Here is a 23676-nt window from a genome sequence, read left to right on the forward strand (position 1 = left end):
ATGAGCCAGATCCAGCCCCCAGACCTTGAATTTGAACCTCCTGCTACAGTACAATAGTGACCAATAAATAGAATTCATTACTTACTTAGTCAATATTTAATGCTAAATCGAATTATACTTTACTGTTTTCTGAAATGCACCTTATTTTTAATTTCCACTGATATCCTCTAGGCTATGTATCTAGAAGGAAATTTTGCATAGAAAAGCACATTCCGTAAGTTTAAAGTTTTATATAAGCATAATTTCAGCTAAGTAAAAATTTAATTTTTGTAATGACTTGCAATACTGCAAATTCCTTATTTTGCAGTCATTAAAAATTTAAGAACCCTGACCTCTTTTGCATATGATCACACCCTAACAGACACTAGCAGGCACATCTGCTTCTACTTGTAGTGATTTGGGAAGCCTACATAAGAGGCACTAACAATGAGGAAAGAAGATATACCTGAGAATTGTGGGGTTTTCCCCTAAAGAATTAGAAAAGTTGGCTCATTCTAAAATATAGAGAAATATAATCTGTCTGTCATACAAGACTGCTTGTTGCACATTTTATCTACCTTTTTTCTAATCTGAACAAAACAGCAGATATCAAGAAGAAGAAAAGCATAATTAACAAGCAAAATTGGGTCTAGGGCAGTGGTAGTCAATCTGGTCCCTACCGCCCACTAGTGGGGGTTCCAGCTTTCATGGCGGGCGGTAGGGGTTTGCTGTAACTCTGCTTTATAAATTTTATAAAGTAAAGTTACTTCCCTACTTTATAAATCACCATTACTGTGGAACTGGGTGGGCGGTTAGAAAATTTTATTACTAACAGAGATACAAAAGTGGACGGTAGGTATAAAAAGGTTGACTACCCCTAGTCTAGGGAGTCATTCAATTCTGTAATAGATGTCAGATATTTCGTCCTAATGTCAAGTTGTACTTTTCAGTTGAAAGTGATAAGCATTAACTCTACAGTATGGGGAATAAGTATGGTATACTTTGTATGGCCATTTGAACTTCACTAGTTTACTGAGGTAACTTATTAAAGTGATAACTAGGTTCCACCACAAAACCGCGCCCGACTAAACCGCGTCGCTGACGTCATCAACAGGGCGACAACAGCGCAGAGACAGAAGCATGCTGTAAACCCTAAACCTAAAATTAACCCCTAAACCTAAACCTAACCCCCCTAAACCTAATCCTAAACCTTAGAGCCAAGGTGGCGCAGTGGTTAAATGCAGCACTGCAGGCTACTGCTAGATCAGCAGTTCAGCGGTTCAAATCTCACCGGCTCAGGGTTGACTCAGCCTTCCATCCTTCCGAGGTGGGTAAAATGAGGACCCAGATTGTTGGGGGCAATATGCTGACTCTCTGTAAACCGCTTAGAGAGGGCTGAAAGCCCTATGAAGCGGTATATAAGTCTACTGCTATTGCTATTGCTATTACCCTTACCTTAAGTTGAATCGGCTTGCTTTCAAAACGCTATTTAAAGCGCCCTTCTTTCTCCGCGCTGGCTGTTGTCACCCTGTTGATGACATCAGCGACGCGGTTTAATCGGGCGCGGCTTAGTCGAGCGCGGTTTTGACGGGTCACGGATAACTATTCACAAGTATTTTAAATAAGAAATAGAGTGGGTCTGTTGATCTTACTATTTTCCATTTGTCTTTGTGTGCGCCCCTAGGCACATACAGTGTAACCTCCACTTTCTTTTACCTGGGCAGGATACTTCCAAAGTCACAATAGCATTCTGAACATCAGGGTTTATAGATACAGATTTCAATAACATTTTCTTTTGGATTCCATGACACTTTCTTTTTCAACAATGTGCATATTATGATTCTCTACAATATGGAGAATAAATACATAAATGGGAATTGTGTAGATCAAGCTCTTGTCATCACGGCAGAGTCACATGACATATCACGACTCCCCCCCCCCCTTCACTAAATTGGGTATGGGCAGCATGTGATGCATCCGTCCCATAATGATGATGGGCAGATGACCGTGGGTGTCAGATTGAGATTCAGGTCCTAATCTGTAGTGAATTAATTATTTCTGATATTCCTGAAACTGTATATCCCTGTAATATTTGCATATGCAGAAAGAATAACTATTCTGAAATTATACTTATATTCTGTAAAATGCAGTCAACTCCTTTTTCAGCAGTCACACACACAGAAGGGGATGTTTGACCCAGTTCCTGTATTCACCTACTGGGTTAACACTGTGAAGGCTGAATTTATAATCCTCAAGCTATATGAATGTAGGCTTTTCACTTGATAGGAAACCTTTCAGAGAGGGCATTTGATCTGTTGAATGCACTATGGAGGGGGATGACAGAGAAAGCAAGGTAATATGTAGGGTCCAGAGCACATTGTCTCATTCTCTTCCTGGACATGAAATGTACATATAATTGGAAGAATTAGATCATGGCTAGGGAACTGAATAGGCTTTCACATGTTGCTGCTTCTATACTGAATTAGTCTGTGGCTTTCCTCTTTCCTCTTAGCCTTTAACATAAAAAGAAAGAATTGCCCCAAATCTCAGGTGCAGCCCAGTGCAGTTGCCTTTTCTGAATGAAGAAAGCTTTGTCAATTAAATAAAATGTATCAACAGCCGTAGTGTTTGTTGTAGAACATTTTCAAGAGAAGTGGTATTTTTTCAACTATCACTTCTGTGAAGCAATAGTGGATTTGTTTCAATAATGCTATTGAAAACTTGATTTCCCCTCTTGTTTTTTCAGTAATTCATCTAAGAAAATAAAGTGGGTTTTCAAATATAGAACTCTCCAAAGTGCTCTATACCAAATGCTTTAGTTCATCCCTTCCTTCACTCAAAATGAAAAAAGAATGTAATTGCAACCAGATTCCAGAAACAGATGAATTTTATTACAAAAATCTATTGGGGGGGGGGGGGGTACGTGGACTGCTTCTGATCTCGTGGCATCCTCCAGTTAAACAGATCAGTTTATTCGCTGCTAGCCCTCCTTTTTTCCATTTCATTTCCATGTTTGTTGACAGTGTGCATGGTTGAACTGGCATTTTCATATTTCAGTGCACCAGAGGCCCCTTAAAGAAGACATTCAAGGGAGAGAGCGAAGAAGAAGATGTATATGGCTTGCTCCCGAATGGCTTATTACCACCACATTTGCAATTCAGATCAGTTTTAAATTGACTGAAATTTTTGAACACATAGCAGGCAGTTTAAACTAATGATTGTCTGGAGGTAATATCTGACATGAACTAAGGTTCTCCTTAAAACAAAGAGCAAATAATTCTTACCATGGAGACAAATGTCGCAGTTTAAAAGTATATATTGTTTCCACGTTGGGTCAATTCCTGAAGAAATTCCGCACGTACACTTCTACTCATATACACAAATGATTGATATTACAAATTCCTAGCTGGAACCATTTTACTTGATTTTAAAAGGATATATGTTATTGTGGTGTGTGTAGACACACAAACATATTTGCACCTCAATAGGCTGAGTGAAAATCCTTAAGGAAAAACACACTCAAATATCCTCATTGTAAAATAAAGGGCCCTTGGGGCAGTGGTAGGCTTCAGTTGCCTAGCAACCCTCAGCAGGTAGCAGAGATACAGCTGCAGCCATCCTGATTCTTTCCTAGAAATCTCCTTATATCCGTTGGTGTTAATCTTTAACCAGGCTTTTAAATGTTATATTTTTCCCCCTCTTCAGCTGGCAGCTGGCAGTAAGATGCACCTCAGAATTCTTTCCCAAGGTGTAGTTTTAGGAGCTGTGCTTCAATATTTGAAGAACGATCAAACTTGATCAGATTTAGCATTCATACATTGTCCTACTTTTGTCTGTTAATATATTTGGAACATTTACAGAAAATATTTCCATAGTAAACCAGTGGATGTTTCGGAAATACAACATGGAAGCTTGTCTTTTTAGATTGCCTGTATTAAAAAAATATTTTCTAACAACTATTTTCCAATATCCACTGATGATTACTCAAACCATTTGGGATTTGATTTAATTTTACCATGGAATTATATAATGAAATTATACATTGTGGTTTTTTTTAAAAAAGGGTACTGCATATCAGCAGATATATTTGTAATATAAGACTGCAGAGTTTAACAAGAAAATACGTTCATGTTGACCATCTAACCACTTGAAAAAGGTTTGGGGGATTTTCTGCTTTTTATATGAAATGGAGGAATAAAAATATCCTCTGCTATGTTGCTTTTGCTGAGATAACTGGTTTCAGTAGCTTTCTTTTTAAAGATGGTGTCAATATAGAATCCATTTTATGCATTTTCAACTTATTGCAAATAAAAATATTAAGATAATGAGCTAAATGAACAATATATGGGCTCAGATGAGTCTTCTTCAACAGATGCTTTCTAGGACCACCATCACCCTATGAGAGAGCAACTGAACTAGGTCTCTGAAGAAAGCTGAAGTCATTAATGTAAGCTTCTAAAACAGACTCTAAAAAAGACAAATGGATACGGTGGAAAGAACTGAGTTTTCTGTATACAACTGCATCTGCGTATAACATTTACATATAAATGAGAATATGTCTGCAGGCTAGGTTGTATATGAAATAACCATGCTGTTGAACTCTCCCTCATTTTGCTAGAATATCATGAGGTACAAGAGTCTTGTTGCTCCTGGGCTAGTCTGTTTATAATATTCCAAACCAAACAGACATAAAACAGCTTGTCTGAATATTGGTTATAGACAGCACAACCTGGCAATTGTGAAAGAACTAAGTTTTCTGTTGCTTTCTATTTGAATTCAATTTAAAAGGTTGCTCTTAAGCTCTAAATGGTTTGTGCTACAGAGTCCTGAATGTTTGTGTGGTGAGATAGGAATTCATTCAACCATTAACTTCTTTAGACATCTAGTTTACTACACCTTTACCTTCTAAAAGAGTTGTAAAATAGATACCTTTTCATCGGGGGCATTTCATGCTTGGGTGTGGCCTTTCTTTTCAATCTATTTAATTACCCACTTACTGTTTTTGGGCAACAAAAACAAGAAATGTTATTCCTTGCTAGCATTTAATAGAATCCAAATTTCTTGTTTATATTGCTTTTTGAGTCTACCACTTTTTCCTTTGTTAGTTAGCTAAGAGGTGTGAATACATATATTTTAATTAGCTAAGACTGAATATATAATCATCTAACCCAGGCATAAGACCTATTGGAGTATATAAGAAATGTGTGCAGAATTGAGTCATAGTTAGAATGAGGTATTTTTACATTATTATTATTATTATTATTAGTAGTAGTAGTAGTAGTAGTAGTAGTAATAGTAGTAGTAGTAGTAGTAGTAGTAGTATCGCAACAACAGAATTGTATCACAGCGGCCAGTTGTTTCGCCGGATTTGGCATTGGTTACTAGTCGGGCCCCACCCTGGGGCCTAGGACGTCGTAACGTATTTTCGTAATATGCGTGCAGATCCAAGCAGTGCGGCTTTTTGCATTTGACTGATGGTGATTTTGTCAATTTTTAACTGTTTTAAATGTAATTCCAGTGCTTTTGGTATAGCACCCAGTGTGCCAATTACCACTGGAATTATCACTGCTGGTTTGTGCCATAGTCGTTGAATTTCGATTTTTAAGTCCTGGTATCTTGTGATTTTTTCATGTTCTTTCTCGGCGACCCTGCTATCACCTGGTATTGCGATGTCTATGATTGTGACCTTATTTTTCTCAACCAGTGTGATGTCTGGTGTATTATGCGCCAGTATTTTGTCGGTTTGTATACGGAAATCCCACAAGATCTTGACCATCTGATTTTTGGTGACTTTTTCAGGCTGATGTTCCCACCAGTTTATTGCTGTTTTAATATTATAATTTTTGCACAAATTCCAATGGATCATTTGCGCTACTGAATTGTGCCGCAATTTATAATCAGTCTGCGCGATTTTTTTACAGCAGCTGAGTATGTGATCAACAGTTTCATCAGCTTCTTTGCAAAGTTTGCATTTGGCATCATCAGAGGATTTTTCGATTTTGGCCTTAATGGCATTTGTGCGGATAGCTTGTTCTTGTGCAGCCAGGATTAGTGACTCTGTTTCTTTCTTTAATGTACCTGTTGTTAACCATAACCAAGTTTGTTCACTGTCCACTTTATCTTTTATTTTTTCCAGAAATTGGCCATGCAGTGCTTTGTTCTGCCAACTCTCCATTCTTGATTTTATCACATCTTTTCTGTATTCTTGTTTTGTCTGTTGGACCTTCAATAGATTTTTGTTCTTTACTTCAATTTATTATTATTATTATTACTATTATCATCATCATCATCATCATCTTTATCATTATTATTCAGCCATCTTATCATAAGGTAACTCTTATGCTGTAAAGACAAACATAATTAAAAGAGAACTGTGAAAATCATTCAAAATAAATTTTCCACAAAAATGCTAGTTGTCTGAAGCACCTTTCTTTAAAGTATTGAAGTATTCACATCCTGTGAATACATGAGTACATGCATGTAGACACACAGATACAGTACCACACTTTGCTGCTGGCCCTATCAACAATGTTTCTAAGTGTGCACATGCAGGCAATTGGAAATAACTTTTGAAACAGCCATACAGACCTTCCAAAGGAAGTGGTTTCTCAGTGTTTTCAAGGAGAAATGCTTTGTAAGAGCTAACAAGCTTTGCAAAGCATATCTTTCAAATATTTAGCACACCCTACTGTCCAGCTTCTACATGAGCATGTCGAGCAAAGAGGTTCTCACCCTCTTAGTATGGTTTCATTATTGTAATGCTCTTTCTCAGAATAATTTTTCTTCACATTCAAATGAAATCTGCCTTATTTCGTGTCCTTCACTCTGTGATGAATTGAACTGCATATTACAGTAAATCATCCCCTCTGTCTCTCCTAAGGAGACTAGACAAGACACTTGAGTGAAGGGTAGGCTTTCATGCTGTTTGCCCTACTGAAATTTACAGAATTGCTCTCAAAGGTCTCAGCTCCAGACCTAAACCAGTATTAAGATGCCACTTCCTGGAGGCTAACTGGCTTCATTTAGCCAGACTCTGGCACACAATGAGTTCTAGCAGCAGCAAAACAGCAAAATGCAAAGATGCAAAGTCAGCTCTGGGAGCTTCCACCTCCCAGTGCGTTTTATTTAGGCGAGCCATGCCCTTCTTCTAGCATTGGCTTCACCCCGTTGTCAGCTGTGCGTTGGCCTGCCCGGTGAGATGCTACCCAGCCATTCCTTGACCCAGAACAGCTGATCATTGGGCCAGAACAGCTGGTCATCACCCGGTAGCTGGAGCTCCGAATCCCAGCAGGCTGCTTGCCTCACGCACCTCCCCGCTGCACAGCTGATTCCCAGCTCACCCTCCACCGACCAGCTGGTCCTTGGCACACCACTGCAACCTCTCCTACATTCCCCCTCATCATCAGTGTTCCATCCCGCACCAGTATGGCAAACCCTGGGCTTCAGGGTTTGACAGATGGCTCCCCTCTACCAGGGCCTTACTTGGAAGACAGTAAGCAGAGTCAGTGAGTACCTATGGCAACAAATTATCACATTCAACCTTACATAACCACCACCACCTGGTTTGTGGGGATGCGTCTTATGGAGCTTTCCTATACCCCCCCATCACCAATGCTCCGTCCTGCCCTGGTATGGCAAACCCTGAGATTCAGGGTTTGACAATTACTATGAGTCTGCAAGAATTATCTTTGATTACTTGTATTGTACACATGTAACCAAGCAATCACAGACATATACAAAAGCAGTAGTAACCCAATATGGCATATTCCTTCTGACCAAGAAACCTGTTATAATTACATATCCAGTACTGTGGTAGCTTATACATGCAAATGAGATCAGGTCTATCACAATCAGAAACCGTTGGATTCCCAATAGCCCTGATGACTATGGAGTAACTACCCTTTGTTTGCTTATTGGGTTGGGTTGAGCTTCCAACCTTGTCACACACAGCTACTTATTTCCATATTTCTTATCTCTTCAGCCAGTCAATACATTGTGCTTTACCCTCAGAGAACTGTTTGCCATTTTCAACTCAGTGCTCTGAACTGTTCTCAGATTAGGGTTGAGAAAGTCCAACTTTGAATGTAAGATACAGTCTAAGAACAATATCACTGTCATTTGATTTCTTGTTGCATATACAACCTTGTGTTATTTAAGCAGTAATTTGCAAACTTTTGATTCAATAGTCTGTAGAGATTCTCAGTCACCCAAGTCATGGTTGTCCCAAAGGTGCTTTTTCAGGGGACAACTGGACTTTTGAAGATGTTTTTTTGATTCAATATGAAATTGAATCTCTGGACATTGCCTGTAAAGCATTCTTGAAGCTTCGAACAATCAAGTCTATTTCCACCTGTATCATATACAGCTGAAGTTTTATGTCTAATTTCATTATTTTTTCAGAAATATAAAAACTGCTCAGCTCTAGTTTGTGGTGATTGTCAATTCCTGATTGTTCTGGAAAACCCACTGTTTCAGGATTCTGTCACAGTGCTGATAAAATTCCATGAACTCAAGTTTGTTGTGTGAATCCAGCCACTCTGGGTTGTTGGCCTTTCCGAGACGGTACTGGGTCTCATCTAGTATCCCAGAATTATCTCAGTGATGATGAAAAATGTTCATTCTCTGTGACAGAAAAGAGACATAAAGAATCCCCATTTAATAGAGATTTTTTTTACATTGTTTAATTTGCAGAAGTAAGTTAGATAATATATCTACATTTGCACAATTTAGTGTATGTTTTTAAATTCTATTTTATATCTCTGTTCTTTGAAGAACAAACCCCAATGCGATATGGAAACCCTAGTATGGAAAAATAGTGAATTTGCCGATATCTCCCTGGATGTGCTGTATTCAAGCATCTGCTGTGAATGGAATCCCTTTTTCTGGATTCAGTATTGACGATAGTGGATAATCATGGGGATAAATTACCTATTTGTGCATTCTTTTTGTCTGTATTTGTCAGCTAAATCTATCAAATGCTTACATCTTTCATGATATGTGATGTAACTGTGCCGTATTGTAAAACATCACAAGTCACTTTCACTGGTGTGAGTTATAATGTATAAGCACAATGTCTGATGTCATTATTTCTTTCCTTTTGTGAAAGCTTGTTTGAGTCCTCCTGCCCATTGCTATGCCCTCTCCACTTGTAGTAGAAAGCTCCAGGGTTGTGGCACTCTGATTACATTTGGCAAGAATCTGTTACAGTAATTAACAAATTTTTAAAAACATCACAGCTGTGATATGACTCAAAGCATTCACAACAGCTTGAATTTTCTCTGTATGCTTGCATAGGCCTTGTATGTCCATTATATCACTGTAGAATGTAATATTTTGTTTAAAAGACTGCTATCTATTCATCTCCATAACATTGTCCTGAGGTTTTGCAGATGTACCTCATTGGGCTTTTTTTAGGGCTTTTTTTTTTAAGTTTGTACTTTAATTGTAATTTAATTTTTCATTTGTATCTTTGTGAAAACAGTGGATTATGTATTGTGACCTTACTGTAAGCAGTAGGTCTCCGATATCAAAATAGGGAAAAATAGGGAATTTGCCTATATCTCCCTGGATCAGCCTTTTAAACTTTGTGGGTCAGAACTGTTGAACTTCATTGTTGTACCTATCACTGATGAAACAAAGAGCTAGGTTTCAGTCTGAAATCAGTCTCAAGGGTCTTATGGAAGAAAGTAGCTCATAAGACTATTTAGGAGTTTCCTTCCACCAATAGAAATTATTCTTTCTGCTTTGCAGAAAACAGTGTGGAAGAATTATAATGTAGTTAGTATTTTCGAGATGAATAATGCAAGAAATTATTGTTTGGGATTGAATACTGTAAAAACGTTGTTTCCAACAACAATAAGCACTGCATAGTAGAGCTTATTTAAATGGTCAGGCTTCCCACACCTTAACTGAAATCTCTCAACAAATCTATATCTTGTATTACAATACTACCCCACAATTTAATAATAAAACCAGATCAGGTGTTTATATTTATTAGTGATTTTTATATACAGATGAATTAGAGTGTCAGGGGATTTGAAAATAAGTGCTGCTTGGCATGCTACAAGTAATAAAAGACAATATAGAAACATAATAATTTCAATTATTTTCAATATAGAAAAAGAAATTTGTAATAATTTAAATAGTTTAAATAATTTAAATAGTTGGGTGAGTCATCTTTTCCTGATTTCCTTTGCTAAATGTTTTTCCCAAATACCTCACATACTTTTTTCAGTCTCAGACTGAAATATAATGTGGACATTCATTTGAAACTACTTATATGATATTGTTAAGCTGTAGATATACAGGCATTCCTTAATTCAGTTTAAAAAAATAACATTGAGCAATTTGCTTTGTGGAGATATATATAACGTATGTGTAAAGCAGAGACAGGGAATTTTTCATGCCTGACAAATGCATTGAACTCCCCATCCCCACTAAGCACTGCAGTATATGGGGACAGCAAAAATTGTTTTTGAAATATGAGAAATAATTATTTAAAAGGATATCAAGACACATAGAAAGAAAGATAAAACCAGAGTGGTATAGAATGAATAATATTGGTTTTTTTAAAAATTGGTTTTCTCCTCATTCTCAGTGCCAATCATAGAGAATTACACAGCCAAAATATAGCTACCTACTGCTGTATAAAGTAGCATAGCAAGTAGAATTGTAGAGAAAATTAGCATTAATGTATTGAAATGATGCTTGAACCTGGTAATTTTCCCAAGTGAATGTTGTCATAGAAGTGGGAAAAGGAGTAGCTGACACTGAAAGTGTAGTGAACATGTGATTTATAAATATGCTGGTCCTTCAGGGTGTGTGTGTGTGTGTGTGTGTGTGTGTGTGTGTGTGTGTGTGTGTGTGAGAGAGAGAGAGAGAGAGAGAGAGAGAGAGAGAGAGAGAGACAGAGACAGAGACAGAGACAGAGACAGACAGAGAGAGAGAGAGTGAGAGAAATATTTTATACTAGGAGAAACGCAACATTTTTCTTTGCCAGTTTCCAAAATAATTTGTACTTTGGGGCCAATACTATCCAAGAAAAAAAAATCTAATATTTCCATTAGGTGTTTTTGAGGCCATGGACTTTTTGAATTCTACACTAGCTACAATAAAACACTTTGGAACTAGACATCGTTTTTCTTAATACATGCATGCAGATGGTTTTAAAGGTTTCGCACAAGACTAAAAATCCAAAAGCAATTTCAGACTGGAAATATTTTGCTTTTGAAATGGTGTGGGAAAGAATTCCCAAAGAGAATTCCTAACGGAATACAAAGAAACCTTGCATGTTAATAAATAAACTAATATAATCAGTAAAGTATGCAATGCAAGTGACTTGGTTAACATGTTAGATTAGGCCCAGGAGGCCAACTCCGCCTTTATTTTCTTAAATCTATTTCACATGGCTGTTACTGTGGAAAAGATTACAGGAGTGAGAATTAAATATGCAGACTTGCAATTGTGGTGTAAACAGAGGATGTAAAACTGACTAAGTAACTCATTAAAATTAAGAGTTTTGTAAGCCAAGTAGTTTAAAGACCCAAAAAGGGAGACATGCCTTTTTGAATTATACAACATGCATGCTGACTGACCGATGTTTAGTTTTTAAAAAATCATGAAAACACCAGCCTGAACATTGTTACGGAATAAATATTCTAGCAATTTACAATATGTCTTGCTGTCACAATGTAGCAGGCTATCCTAGAATTAGTAATGTGGCTATTTTGGAAGGTCTTTGAAGTTTAATTAGTCTGAGTAGAGCTATTACCAGAATGCATTAATTGCTCATTTATTTTTGTCCTAGGTATTTTTGCATAATGTTTTGTTGAATTACCTGTAACTATCAACTGTCTTCTCATTAGAATCTGTAGGATTAAAGCAATATAGAAATTTAATACATAAAAATTGCTGCATGAGCATCTATAAACCTAGGTACCATCCAGTGTCAGACATTATATTATTAAAATAAGTTACCATGGAAGTTTTAGAGAGTACTTTGGTATATATAGGTACACCTATAGACTCAGACCTGGCCTTTAAGAATGTCTGACTTAGACTAGATTTATAATTGATGTAATTGGACCTCTAAGGAATAGTTAATAGTGGCCAAAATGGTAAATACATATTGAGGCTTGCAATAGATGTTGTCTTATTTGAAATCCTGTGAAAATGAACCATGCATCCATGGTATTGGGTGCATCATACAGGTAGTCCTTGACTTATGATTACAATTGAGCCCAGCATTTCTGTTGCTAAGTGAGTTTTGCCCCATTTTACCACCTTTCTTGTCACAGTTGTTAAATGAATCATTGCAGTTGTCAAGTTAGTAGCACGGTTGTTAAGTGAATCCGGCCTTCCCCATTGACTTTGCTTGTCAGAAGGTCTCAAAAGTGGATCACGTGACCCCAGGACATCTGGAACCATCATAAATATGAGTCAGTTTCCAAGCATCTGAATTTTGACCATGTGACCATGGGGATGCCGCAGTGGTCGTAAGTGTGAAAAACGGTCATAAATCACTTTTTTCAATGCTGTTGTAATTTAGAATGGTCACTAAACAAACTGTTGTAAGTCAACGGCTATCTGTATTAGGTATATTCAGTAGGCTATAAATTAGTAATTGCTAGTATGGACATTAATAGATACATTAATAAATTAGATCAAAACTAGGAATTGAATTTCTCATAAAACTGAAATACAATATAGACATTCAGAAGTGATTCACAGTAGAACTGTGATAAGAATTCTTTGTATCTATTTAATCCATAAGCAATAAAACTCCTAAGTGCTAAGATGTTTGCTTTGTCTTTTGATGTAGCAGCGAACAAAATTGTGTGTCTCACTGAGATTACGAACAAAATTGTGTGTCTCACTGAGATTACCAGTACTGAGTCTGCTTTTTTTATTGCTTTGTTGACACTAGGCATGACTCTTGCTGAAAGAATCTTTGTAGTATACTGGCCCCACTACAAGTATTGAAGGCAGGTAAGTTAATTTAGCAGGCTTCACGGTACATAATGACAAGTCCCACTTTAAAATGATGCATTCACTACCGAGCTATTGAAAAGGCAGAATCAAGATGATTGATCGCCTAGGGTTTTACTCTAAAGTAACCGAAGTCCTTTTGTCTGCACCAATATATTAGAGATTTTCCAAGGACAGAGCCATTCCCTGATAACATTATCAGGACTTCCTGCTTCCACCCATGAGAGCACTGTAAGTGCACACTCACCACTTTTATTGATTGTTTGACACTTCTAAAACCAGAAAGCGTGCCCAAAGGTTATAGGAAAGAAAAGCCTGACAAACTGCTCTGGAAGTATGCAGATTAAGATCTGGCCAAATGTTATCAATTTGAATAGAAAAGCAGCATTGATACCAAGTAAATCAGTTTTTACAGAATTTGGAAATCAAAACATTGAGAAAAATTTTGAAAAGAAAAGTTCTTTAGGGCTTAATATAAGTAACTTTAGAGTTTCTTCTCTTTTCTTATTTTTAACTTTTTATTTTTTTAGTCCTGTATTTTGTAAGCCACCCGGAGTCCTTTGGGATTGGGCGGCTTATAAATTCATTAAATTTACAATTTACAATTTAGTTTATGTATCTTTTAAAATTCTGTGAAGAAACTCTTTCTGGCACACACAATGAAGATTGCTTTGATTGCTTTATGGCTGGGGTCCCCAACCAATGGGTTGTGGCCCAGGTTGTGCCGCAGACCATTCAGAACCAGGCCGCGGAAGTGGTGCGCAAGCATGTGTATGCGAAGCTGGATTTGTGAAAGCGGTGCATGCATGCACGAAAGCATCTCCTCTCCCCCGCTGCCACTGGTGCTTCCGCCAGTCCACTGAGCCAGAAAGGTTGGACATCACTGCTTTATGCTTTATAGAGCCGAGGTAGCGCAGTGGTTAGAGTGCAGTACTGCAGCCACTTCAGCTGACTGCTAAGCTGCAGTTCGGCGGTTCAAATCTCACCGACTCAAGGTTGACTCAGCCTTCCATCCTTCCGAGGTGGGTAAAATGAGGACCCAGACTGTGGGGGCAATATGCTGACTCTGTAAATCGCTTAGAGGGGGCTGAAAGCCCTATGAAGCGGTATATAAGTCTAACTGCTATTACTATTGCTATGGGACTAAAAGGCACAGCTATGCTTTGGAGATGGAATAGGATGGCGTGGTCTTATTGTATTAAAAGTCTTATAAAAGTCTGGACTGTGCAATAAACCTATTGCCCATTTCTTGTCCTTCACCAAAAACATTGATAGGACAACAAGAGTGCAATATAGATCCATAAAATTATGAACATCACTAATAACTGCCCCTAGATCTCAAAATCTGCCCATCTGATTTAGGTACAAGTAGTCCTTGACTTACAACAGTTCATTTGGTGACTGTTCAAAGTTACAATGGCACTGAAAAAAAGAGACTTAATACCAATCTTTGGACTTATGACTGTCACAATATCCCTGTGGTCATATGACTGACCGGGCTTGGCTACCTGCATGTATTTATAATGGTTGCAGCATTCTGGGATCATGTGATCACCATTTGTGACCTTCCCGGGAACCTTCCGACAAGCACAATGAGAGAATCCGGATTCATTTAACCATATGATTCACTTAATGACAGTGGCAAAAAAGTCTGTAAAATTAGTATGACTCATTTAATGTCCACATCACTTTGTGATAGTCATCCCAGTCCCAATTGTGGTTGTAAGATGAGGACTATCTGTAAAGTAAATTAATGTATTGAATCTTTCCCCCTTATTATCACAGTCAAAACTATAATTTTGGTAACAATTTTGGAGAGGTTTGAAGACCTGTATCAAAAAGCATTTGGAAGATGCATGTAGCTCTGAGTCCCCTCAGATATATGGCTCCTTTTTTATACCCAATCCCAACTTTTAAGAAATACATTTTCACCTCTGTGCATTTTCAATTTTTTATTGCTTGATTTGAATATTGCTGCAATCTGAATGAAAGTGCTCTCAACAGAAAAAAAGAATGCTTTATCTAACAGTTTAACCAGAAAGAAGTGAACATAATGGGCCTCTAAATCGTTTTCTGCAAGCTGAGATTTTCCATGAAGTATACATAAAAGCAGTGAGGCTAAAAGCAGAGTATTTTAAAAAGATGTGGTGCTATCATTTTAATAAAGCGATAGCACAGCTGTTCAACAGTTGCTGTCGTAAATGAGCCGACACTTCAGGAGTTTCAGATAGTTGTCAATTTTGTGGGAGTCCCGACGCAAACAATGCAACAGATTGTAGAAGGCGAAGAGGCGGGAATTTTCATCAGCCAGTTGGAGGGAAGGGAGATCAGTCCATCTAGAATAGACTTCATTGCCTAAGTCACCTGGGCGAACCTAAGGAAAGTGCAAAATCAAAATAAACTTTGATGATTTCACAATTGCTAAATAAATTTTGGTCAATGTTTAAAGCAGAGACACACACCTTCTATACAAGTTAGGAAGATAGATGCAGAGCTAGACTCCCAAAATGGGTGGGGCCAGGGAAATAGAGGGATTCCTAAGAGCAAAAATGTCTTGGTTTCCCTTCTGTTAGATAAAATGTGGGCTTTAAATTTGTTCTAGGTTAAAGATAATTGTTTCACTCCTAAAATATCCCCATCTTTAAACAGATATTATCAGTAGATTGTGTGTGTGTGTGTGTGTGTGTGTATGTTGCATTTGTGCTGATAAATAATATAATAAAATGAATAAAATAAAATCATAATAAAATGAATAAAATAAAATCATAATAAAATGATAAAATGATTTGTGCTGATAAATGATATCAGCACAAATGCAACACAAATGTAACAAAGGCAACATTAAAAATAATGTCTTTCTGTCTGGATGGTCTCCTGGGGTGAGCCGATAGACAGAGAAAGGAAGCAGTATGCTTCCTCCCATATTTGGGCATACCAGGGGTTGTGACACAATACACACACACACACACACACACACACACACACACACACTATACATAGTCCTCAGTTAATCACAACAACTGGGACCAGATCCATTGCTAAGTGATTAAACATCAACTCCGAGAATCATTTTTAAGTCTCCTTTTTCAAAGCAGTTGTAATCTTGAATGATGCTGAATGAGTGGATAAACAAGATAGATAGATAGATAGATAGATAGATAGATAGATAGATAGATAGATAGATAGATAGATAGATAGATAGATAGATAGATAGAGATAGATAGATAGATAGATAGAAGATAGATAGAAGATAGATAGATAGATAGATAGATAGATAGATAGATAGATAGATAGATAGATAGATAGATAGATAGATAGATGATTGATAGATAGATAGATAGATAGATAGATAGATAGATAGAAGATAGATAGATAGATAGATAGATATAGATGATTGATAGATAGATAGATAGATAGAAGATAGATAGAAGATAGATAGATAGATAGATAGATAGATAGATAGATAGATAGATAGATAGATAGATAGATAGATGTGGAGCTATAGATATAGGTAGTTTTATAATCAGTGTTTACTCCTGGTGACTGCCTGAATAAGTCCCTTCTGTTTATTTTTAGCAAGTTTTTTGGAAGTGGTTTGCCATTGCCTCCTAACAGGACTAAGAGAGAGTGACTGGCCCAAGGTCACCCAGCTGGCTTTGCGCCTGAAACTGATGATGTCCCAGTTTGATGCCTTAAACCACTGCACCAAACGTCTCTCATCATCTTTGTGTGTGTGTGTGTAGTCAAAATGTCTGGTTCCATCAGCTTTGATAGTACCAAAAATGCTTCTCGGCCATACTTTTTGCACTCATGCCTTAGCGAGATGTAACATGACTGAAGATTTATCAGATGGTAATTTGGAATCTGAGCAGATCTTGGCTTAGGTTTTAAAATGCCCAGTAATTAAAGCAGGGTAAGGTAAATTCGAGGGGGGAAGGGAAGATATTGTATTTTACTATAATAAAAGCCTTTGATTGGTGAAAGTAGGCAAGCTTTGCAGCTCTAACATTCAAAGTGCATTCTAATTACCTTGTATCTACAGTATATCTTGACATGAACTTGCATTACGAAAGATTGGTGAAATATAAGTAAAAAGTTCATTCTGTTGAATACTAAATTCTCTCAGTGGTGCCTGATATCTTTTAATCCATGTAATGTGGCTGTCGTATTAGTTATCCTTTTTATTATCTTCTTTACTCCCCCTTTTATTGGCACCATCATCACTATTATTGTAATTGTTGTTAATTATTGTTATTCTATTGCCTGCATGTACACTGAGTGCTTTTATACCAGAGACAAATTCTTTGTCTGTCTAATCACACTTGGCCAAGTAAAGTGTTCAATTCAATTCAAAATATCTTGTACCAACATGCACAATGTTCAGACAATGTTGAGCATTAGATTGGGAAAGTTTGCTGTAGATACTATGGTATATTCAATTTGTATCATTTGGCAGTTCAGACTTGTTCATTCTATTACTTTTCTAAGGCACATACGTACATATGCTAAAAATGTTATTGACTGCTTTCAAACTAACTAAATGACATATGAAGTTTGTAATGTGCAGCTGATTTTGAGGGTTTTTTTGTAAACGGCTTTTTTGTACTCTCAGCCTGTGTAGAGGGCAAGAAGAAGATTAAATTCCCTCTGCAAGGAAATGTTAAAAAGAGAAAAAAATGATATCAATGAATATTATTATTTTTTCAGCACTTTCATGTGCAGCAGAACAATGTTAATTTTATAAAATATAAGGTAGGGGCAAGATAAAAGTTTTCCTACCCTGTTTGCTGATTCTCAGTTTAGGTTGGGCCGTGTCCTTTTCTTAGTGTTAAGAAAAAAATTACAAGATCAGCTTTATGCTTTGTTGTTTGGCACTTCGTAACTTTTTTATTAGTAAAGAACAAGATATTTTGCTACTTCTTATACATGCCAAACAGATCTCCAGATCTGAAAGGTTTTGCTGACACTTTTAACTTCTTTCTTTCTTTCTTTGAAGCATTTTAATCCAAACAAACAACAAAAAAAAATCTGTCTCATTTTATACATTTTGAATAGTGTTATGAAGCTGGAAGGACTTCAGAGGATTATTCTTTTTTGACTCACCCGTCCAACTATTCTCTCCATCCCCTCAAGAAGTCGTTTATTTTGCTCCTCAATCTCCATGGCCTTCCAGAGAATGGTATCAGGAGCTTCCTTGATTCGTTCAACTTCAGAGACCAGGTGCAATAAGGGGTCATTCCAGGAACGGAGTACACTCAAAACTAGATTTAGTAGGTCCTCGTGCTGTTCATTGGCAACAAAATTGTACAGTTAAGTGTGCAAAATCTACATAACAGATATGGAACATTTTTTAAATCAAGCCTATGTTAAAATGTCTTTACTACAATTTTGTCCATCTATCAGATATAGCTAAACTGCAGGCTATAGTGTAATTACAAGGTGTTTTTCTTTTAAATGTAACTAGATAAGAGAATGCCCTAAATATGAAACTCTCAGTAAATTATCTGTCCTGCCAGTAGAAATCACTCCATTCATCTTTGTTGTATAAATGCCATTTAATCCAAAGATTAGCATGAGCATTAATGATACATTTTTAGAAATAAGGGATCTAGAAAATATTTGAAGATATAATGGAAGAAGTGATCTGTGGTAGGCCGCTTAATATCTCATCCTGAAGCATTTATTGTGTCTACATCAAATCCTGCAAACATGCTCAGACACAAGGCTGATTTCAAGTGTTTTGCTTCTGGGAAGATTTCTTTTCTTTTGAAAATTTGCCACTGCTTGAGGTGAGCTGAAAGATCAAAGGGCTTTTGGCTTTCAGAGGATCCTCCTAGCCATTGTGCCTGTCCTTGAGACCTCTCCAATGTTGACACAATCACTTTTCACTTTCCTTACCTACATCGCAAAAAATGCATCTATTCTGTGGCATAAATTTCCTCCTGCTTCTCTTGGGAGAATTGCTATTGTGCTACTGTATTGAAAGGCTCAAACATCCCAAGTACCCCGTGCAAACATAGATAAATGCCAGACACATACATATCTCAAATATTTGTGGCACATGTTTTGCTTTCTGAAAAGGGAGATTATTCAGTGGATGAATGGCATTTGAAATTGAATCAATAGGAATGGGCTCTCAAGCGATATCTTAACATTCCAAAGATTTCCTCTTCAAGTACACAGAGGAAAAACTTTCTGTAAAATGCAATTATTCAGTAAGGTGTGTTTTATTTCCGAAACTGGAACATTGAGGAAACTTGTGTGTGATCAAGAGATCATTGCAATAGAGTTCTAGCCCCTGACCTTTTAGAATTATTATTTTTTGCCTTTTTGGCCAGATGTATTTTTTCTCTCCTGCTAGGGAATATATAGACAAGTTCACCTATTGTCTTCTGTTTATGCATCTCTTCACAAAAAATTGCATCTCCCCATCTCTTCTTAGGAGAGTTAAAGGAGATGTGCTTTCATCAATCCTCCCTGGATTTTTCCAGCCTTGTGAAAGACCAAACTTGTTTTGTATTGTCTTTCTTTTTCGTTCATATAGGTCAGAGCATGCTTCCGTGTTTTGTGCTTTTTTGATTCCTACCACTTACAGAGGTGGAGCAATGGTAGAGCTGCCCTTTTATAACTCTATTTATCGTAACGGTGTGCTTTGAAAGGATTTCATCAGATTTCTGGTGAACTTGCTCGCATCTGTCAACAAACCGAGACAACTTACATGTATCTGCTGAGCTTGTTCTTTATCTTCAGGAGTGGTTAGGGAAGAAGTATGGCAGCTGTTAACGGCCTTTGCAATGAAACCCCGGCCCTGAGCATAGCGTTCATCCTGACAGTAAACAAAGATGACATTTAGTGAAGTAGATTTTTTGGAGGGGAAATAGACTGTTTTTTGCTCTCATTGGTTGCCTTGTAAAATGTATCCTAGAGTTATAGAGCCGAGGTGGTGCAGTGGTTAGGGTGCAGTACTGCAGGCCACTTCAGCTGACTGTTATATGCAGTTCAGCGGTTCTAATCTCACCGGCTCAAGGTTGACTCAGCCTTCCATCCTTCCGAGGTGGGTAAAATGAGGACCCGGATTGTTGTTGGGGGCAATATGCTGACTCTGTAAACCGCTTAGAGAGGGCTGAAAGCCCTATGAAGCGGTATATAAGTCTAACTGCTATTGCTATTGCTATAGAGGGCAGTAGTTTTGTCTCCCAACCTTATTGCATGGCTTAGTCAAAGGTGATCTTCCTCTATGTATATTGTGAAAGGAAACCAGTTTTAAGCATCATGTTTTCCCATATTAACAAAAGCTTCTTTATGGTATGAAGTGGCCCACGTCCCACAGTTCCTCAGAGAGTATATTTTCTGCCCTACTCTAATATAGCCTTCTTGCATGCATTTAGTTATTTTTCTCTGAGCAAATCTTTCACTTGGACATTTGTTACTTAGTCTTGCACGTTTTCATTTTGTTACTTTAAATGACTTCTGTGTACAGAAGACAATGTTTCCCTTCTTCCACGTTCTTTGTTGAGGTTCAGTTCCCCAGGGTAGATGAAGCTTCCGCTACAATGGATCTATTAATGAGACTAACTATCCTGCCCCATCCCATTTCCTATACTTGCGCCTTAAGAAATAATAGGACATCTTACTTTAAAAGGAATAGAGGTGAACTTGTTTCACTGAGGAAAAGTGTATTAGAGCAGACTCTGAAAACTCTGTTTCTTATCTCAATTTGAAGATATGAAGCATAATATCTTGTTGGTTTCCAATCTAGAAATCCACTCAAAAGCTTGTGTAAAGCTAACTTTATTATGGAGCTTTGATAACTTTTCCACAAATACAGGTAGTCCTCCACTTACAACCACAATTGAGCCCAACATTTCTGCTGCTAAGTGAGACAGTTGTTAAGTGAATTTTGCCCATTTTAGCAATAACACTTAGACTTATACACTGCTTCACAGTGCTTTCCGGCCCTCTCTAAGCAGTTTAAAGAGTCATCATATTGCCCCTAACAATCCAGGTCCTCATTTTACCCACCTCAGAAGGTTGGAAGGCTCAGTCAACCTTGAGGTGGTGAGAATCAAACTCCTGGAGTAAGCAGTGAGTTAGCCCTACAATACTGCCCTCTGACCACTGTGCCACCATGGACCTTTCTTTCCACCGTTTTTAAGAGAATCACTGCTGTTGTTAAGTTAGTAACCCTGGTCTTAAGTGAATCTGGCTTCTCTATTGACTTTGCTTGTGAGAAGGTTGCAAAAGGTGGATCACATGATCCCAGAACACTGCAACCGTCATAAATATGCCAAGCATCTGAATTTTGATCACGTGACATGCTACAACAGTCGTGAATGTGAAAAAACAGTCATAAGTTATTTTTTTCAGCACCGTTATAACTTCAAACGGTCATTAAACACACTGTTGTAAGTCAACGACTACCTGTAGCTTAAGAATCTTTTAATTTCAACAAGCAGTAACATTTGTTGGAACATCCTAGCAAAATTAAAGGCAGCCTTTTCAAATTACATTTCCATATAGATAATAAAACACTGAGCCAATACGTTATATTTTACCCATTGTAAAACTGAGCCAGAAGAAATAAGAAAACTATGATTTAAAAATATCAAACTAGCCTTCACAAAATACTGGTAGCCTACTTGAGGAAGTTCAGATATTACTGGTCTACAATTTCTGGCAAATCCAGAAATGATTATTAGCTGATAAGGGATGCCTGGAGTAGTTGTTTAGGAACACATGGTTTAGCCCAGGGGTGAGTTGCTGCCAACATTACTGCTGGTTCTGGCAACCCAGACTAGCAAACCACTACCGGTTCAGCCGAACCAGTCCAAATTGATAGGAACCCTCCTCTGGTTTAGCCTCTGTTACAGGATTAGTTTTTCCCTTATGCCAAAATACTTACAAACTCATTGAATATTTCAGCAGACAGAGAGTGGATATAATGCGATAGTTTAACAGCCCGGTCAAAAAGGTCCCCAAGAGAAACCTGGCAATTGTCAGACCCATTAGGGCAAATGGGTGAAGATGTTACACACTTCCTTGAAAGGAACATATTAGCCAGCAGCACAGTGGCTAGAAATAGGCCTTGAAGACAAAAAGGGAAAGGCAGATACTCAGAAGATGAAGTAAATCAAGAAAAGAAAAAAAACTATGTTTGGTATTCCATGACCTCTTATTTTAATGCTTGACTTCTTAAATAACCATATGTGAGGAATTCAACCTTTTGAGCTTAGCAGAGATAGGATATAAAAACTACGTAATAATAATAATCATAGCAACAATAAGTGTAAAAGAGTGGAAGCGTAGTTAAACCCCTTTCCTTTATAGCTGTTTCCAAGAGTGACTTCCTTCTTGACAAACATATGGTTTTTAAATTAAATTTGAGGGAAGGGAAATAAGTAGATTTTTGATTGTCTTGGGGTGCTGCCTGCAAATTTCCAGCCGCTGTGCTGTTTAAGGTCTTTGGCGTGAATAAACTTTTACAGAGAGTTGGTGCTGAATATCTGAAGAGAGCCAAAGACCTCCTGAGATCATGTCTCATATAAAACCTTTAAAATTAATTGCTGATAAATCAGTACATTGATTTGATTAGACAATGCCCTATGCCTGTTTTCTTTTTTTTTTTACAAAAGCAAATGACTGTGCTAAGAGCATGTACCAAATAAATGAGGTTTATGTTGGCACAAGCTAAGTTTGATTTCTTGGAAAAAATTACAGCCTAGTGGTGCAGCAGATCCTGAGCATACAGGAAATCCCAGGATTCATACTTTTGCACTTCTCATTAGATAAATCATACATAAGGAATCAAAAAGATTTCAGTCTTACACTATGCAGCCCCATACTCAGTAGACAAAGTTGCTTCTCTGAGCAACAATTTAATACGTGGTAGTTTTTCCTGCCCTGTCTTATATATAGTATTCCATGTAGGTGCTCCATTAGCTTTTAATTAGATTTATGTCTGATTGGTCATTCATAGGTTTGTGCTTTATTTTGGTTAGAGTGGTCCAGAAAAGCAGCACTATAACAGTTTTATTTTTAAATAAATTTAAAGCACTGACAACATCTGATACTCTCTTTAATATAGAATGATGCTAAACCACGGATATAATCCATCCCTTAAGGACATAAGGTGGTCTTGTGGATTTCCCATTCATTTCATAGGATTTCCATAAGTTCTTCGTTTTTTTTAATTCTTGTTTCTTTTGCATAACTGATTGTGAAATGCTTAATTTTTATCAGTCAAAAATGTGTTGTTACTTGTTTACAAAATTGCTCTTATTCAGGAAAAACATGAAAAAGAATAATAAATAAGACATACCTTTCAATGAAGTCTTCCTGTTGGTCATAGAAGAAACCATCTCGGCAACCGTGCTTTGTCAAATACCCGATGGGAATTTTGATTTCGGTCACCTGAAGTCTCCATTTTTATATACACCTTGATGACAAACTTGCATAAATGTAGTAGATTTTGTTTTCTCTTTGCTGATCACTCTAGCTCAGATTAAAGTTCATAATTATAAACATCAAATCACTCCTATTACCCTATTCATTTTAGTAAACGTTTATGGGCGCCTGATTGAGTTGGTTACAAGAGGATAGATAGATAGATGATAGATAGATAGATAGATAGATAGATAGATGATAGATAGATAGATAGATAGATAGATAGATAGATAGATAGATAGATATACAGAAACCATTTTAAATTAT

The 23676-nt window shown here is 37.2% G+C and overlaps 1 protein-coding gene across 1 annotated transcript; it reads right to left on the reverse strand.

The window, feature by feature from the left end:
* Positions 1 to 15148: 15148 nt before the first annotated feature.
* On the reverse strand, positions 15149 to 23324 carry PRL (prolactin). Its single transcript, XM_032223120.1, has 5 exons — positions 23285 to 23324; positions 21869 to 22050; positions 19685 to 19792; positions 18070 to 18249; positions 15149 to 15340 (listed from the first exon to the last, which is right to left on the reverse strand). Exons 1-5 carry the CDS (start codon positions 23322 to 23324, stop codon positions 15149 to 15151), a joined length of 702 nt encoding a protein of 233 aa, XP_032079011.1.
* Between the last annotated feature and the right edge of the window lie 352 nt (positions 23325 to 23676).

Source organism: Thamnophis elegans, chromosome 8 (genome assembly GCF_009769535.1).
Source record: "Thamnophis elegans isolate rThaEle1 chromosome 8, rThaEle1.pri, whole genome shotgun sequence".
NCBI classification, from domain to species: Eukaryota; Metazoa; Chordata; class Lepidosauria; order Squamata; family Colubridae; genus Thamnophis; species Thamnophis elegans.

What these genes read in the sequence shown, in the direction of transcription:
- PRL (XM_032223120.1), bottom strand. Translation starts at nt 23,324, where the DNA reads ATGGTTTCTTCTATGACCAACAGGAAGACTTCATTGAAAG. An exon ending in AACAAGCTCAGCAGATACAT is followed by an intron (nt 18,250 to 19,684) that starts GTAAGTTGTCTC and finishes GCCAATGAACAG; the next exon opens with CACGAGGACCTACTAAATCT. An exon ending in TGGAGAGAATAGTTGGACGG is followed by an intron (nt 15,341 to 18,069) that starts GTGAGTCAAAAA and finishes CACTTTCCTTAG; the next exon opens with GTTCGCCCAGGTGACTTAGG.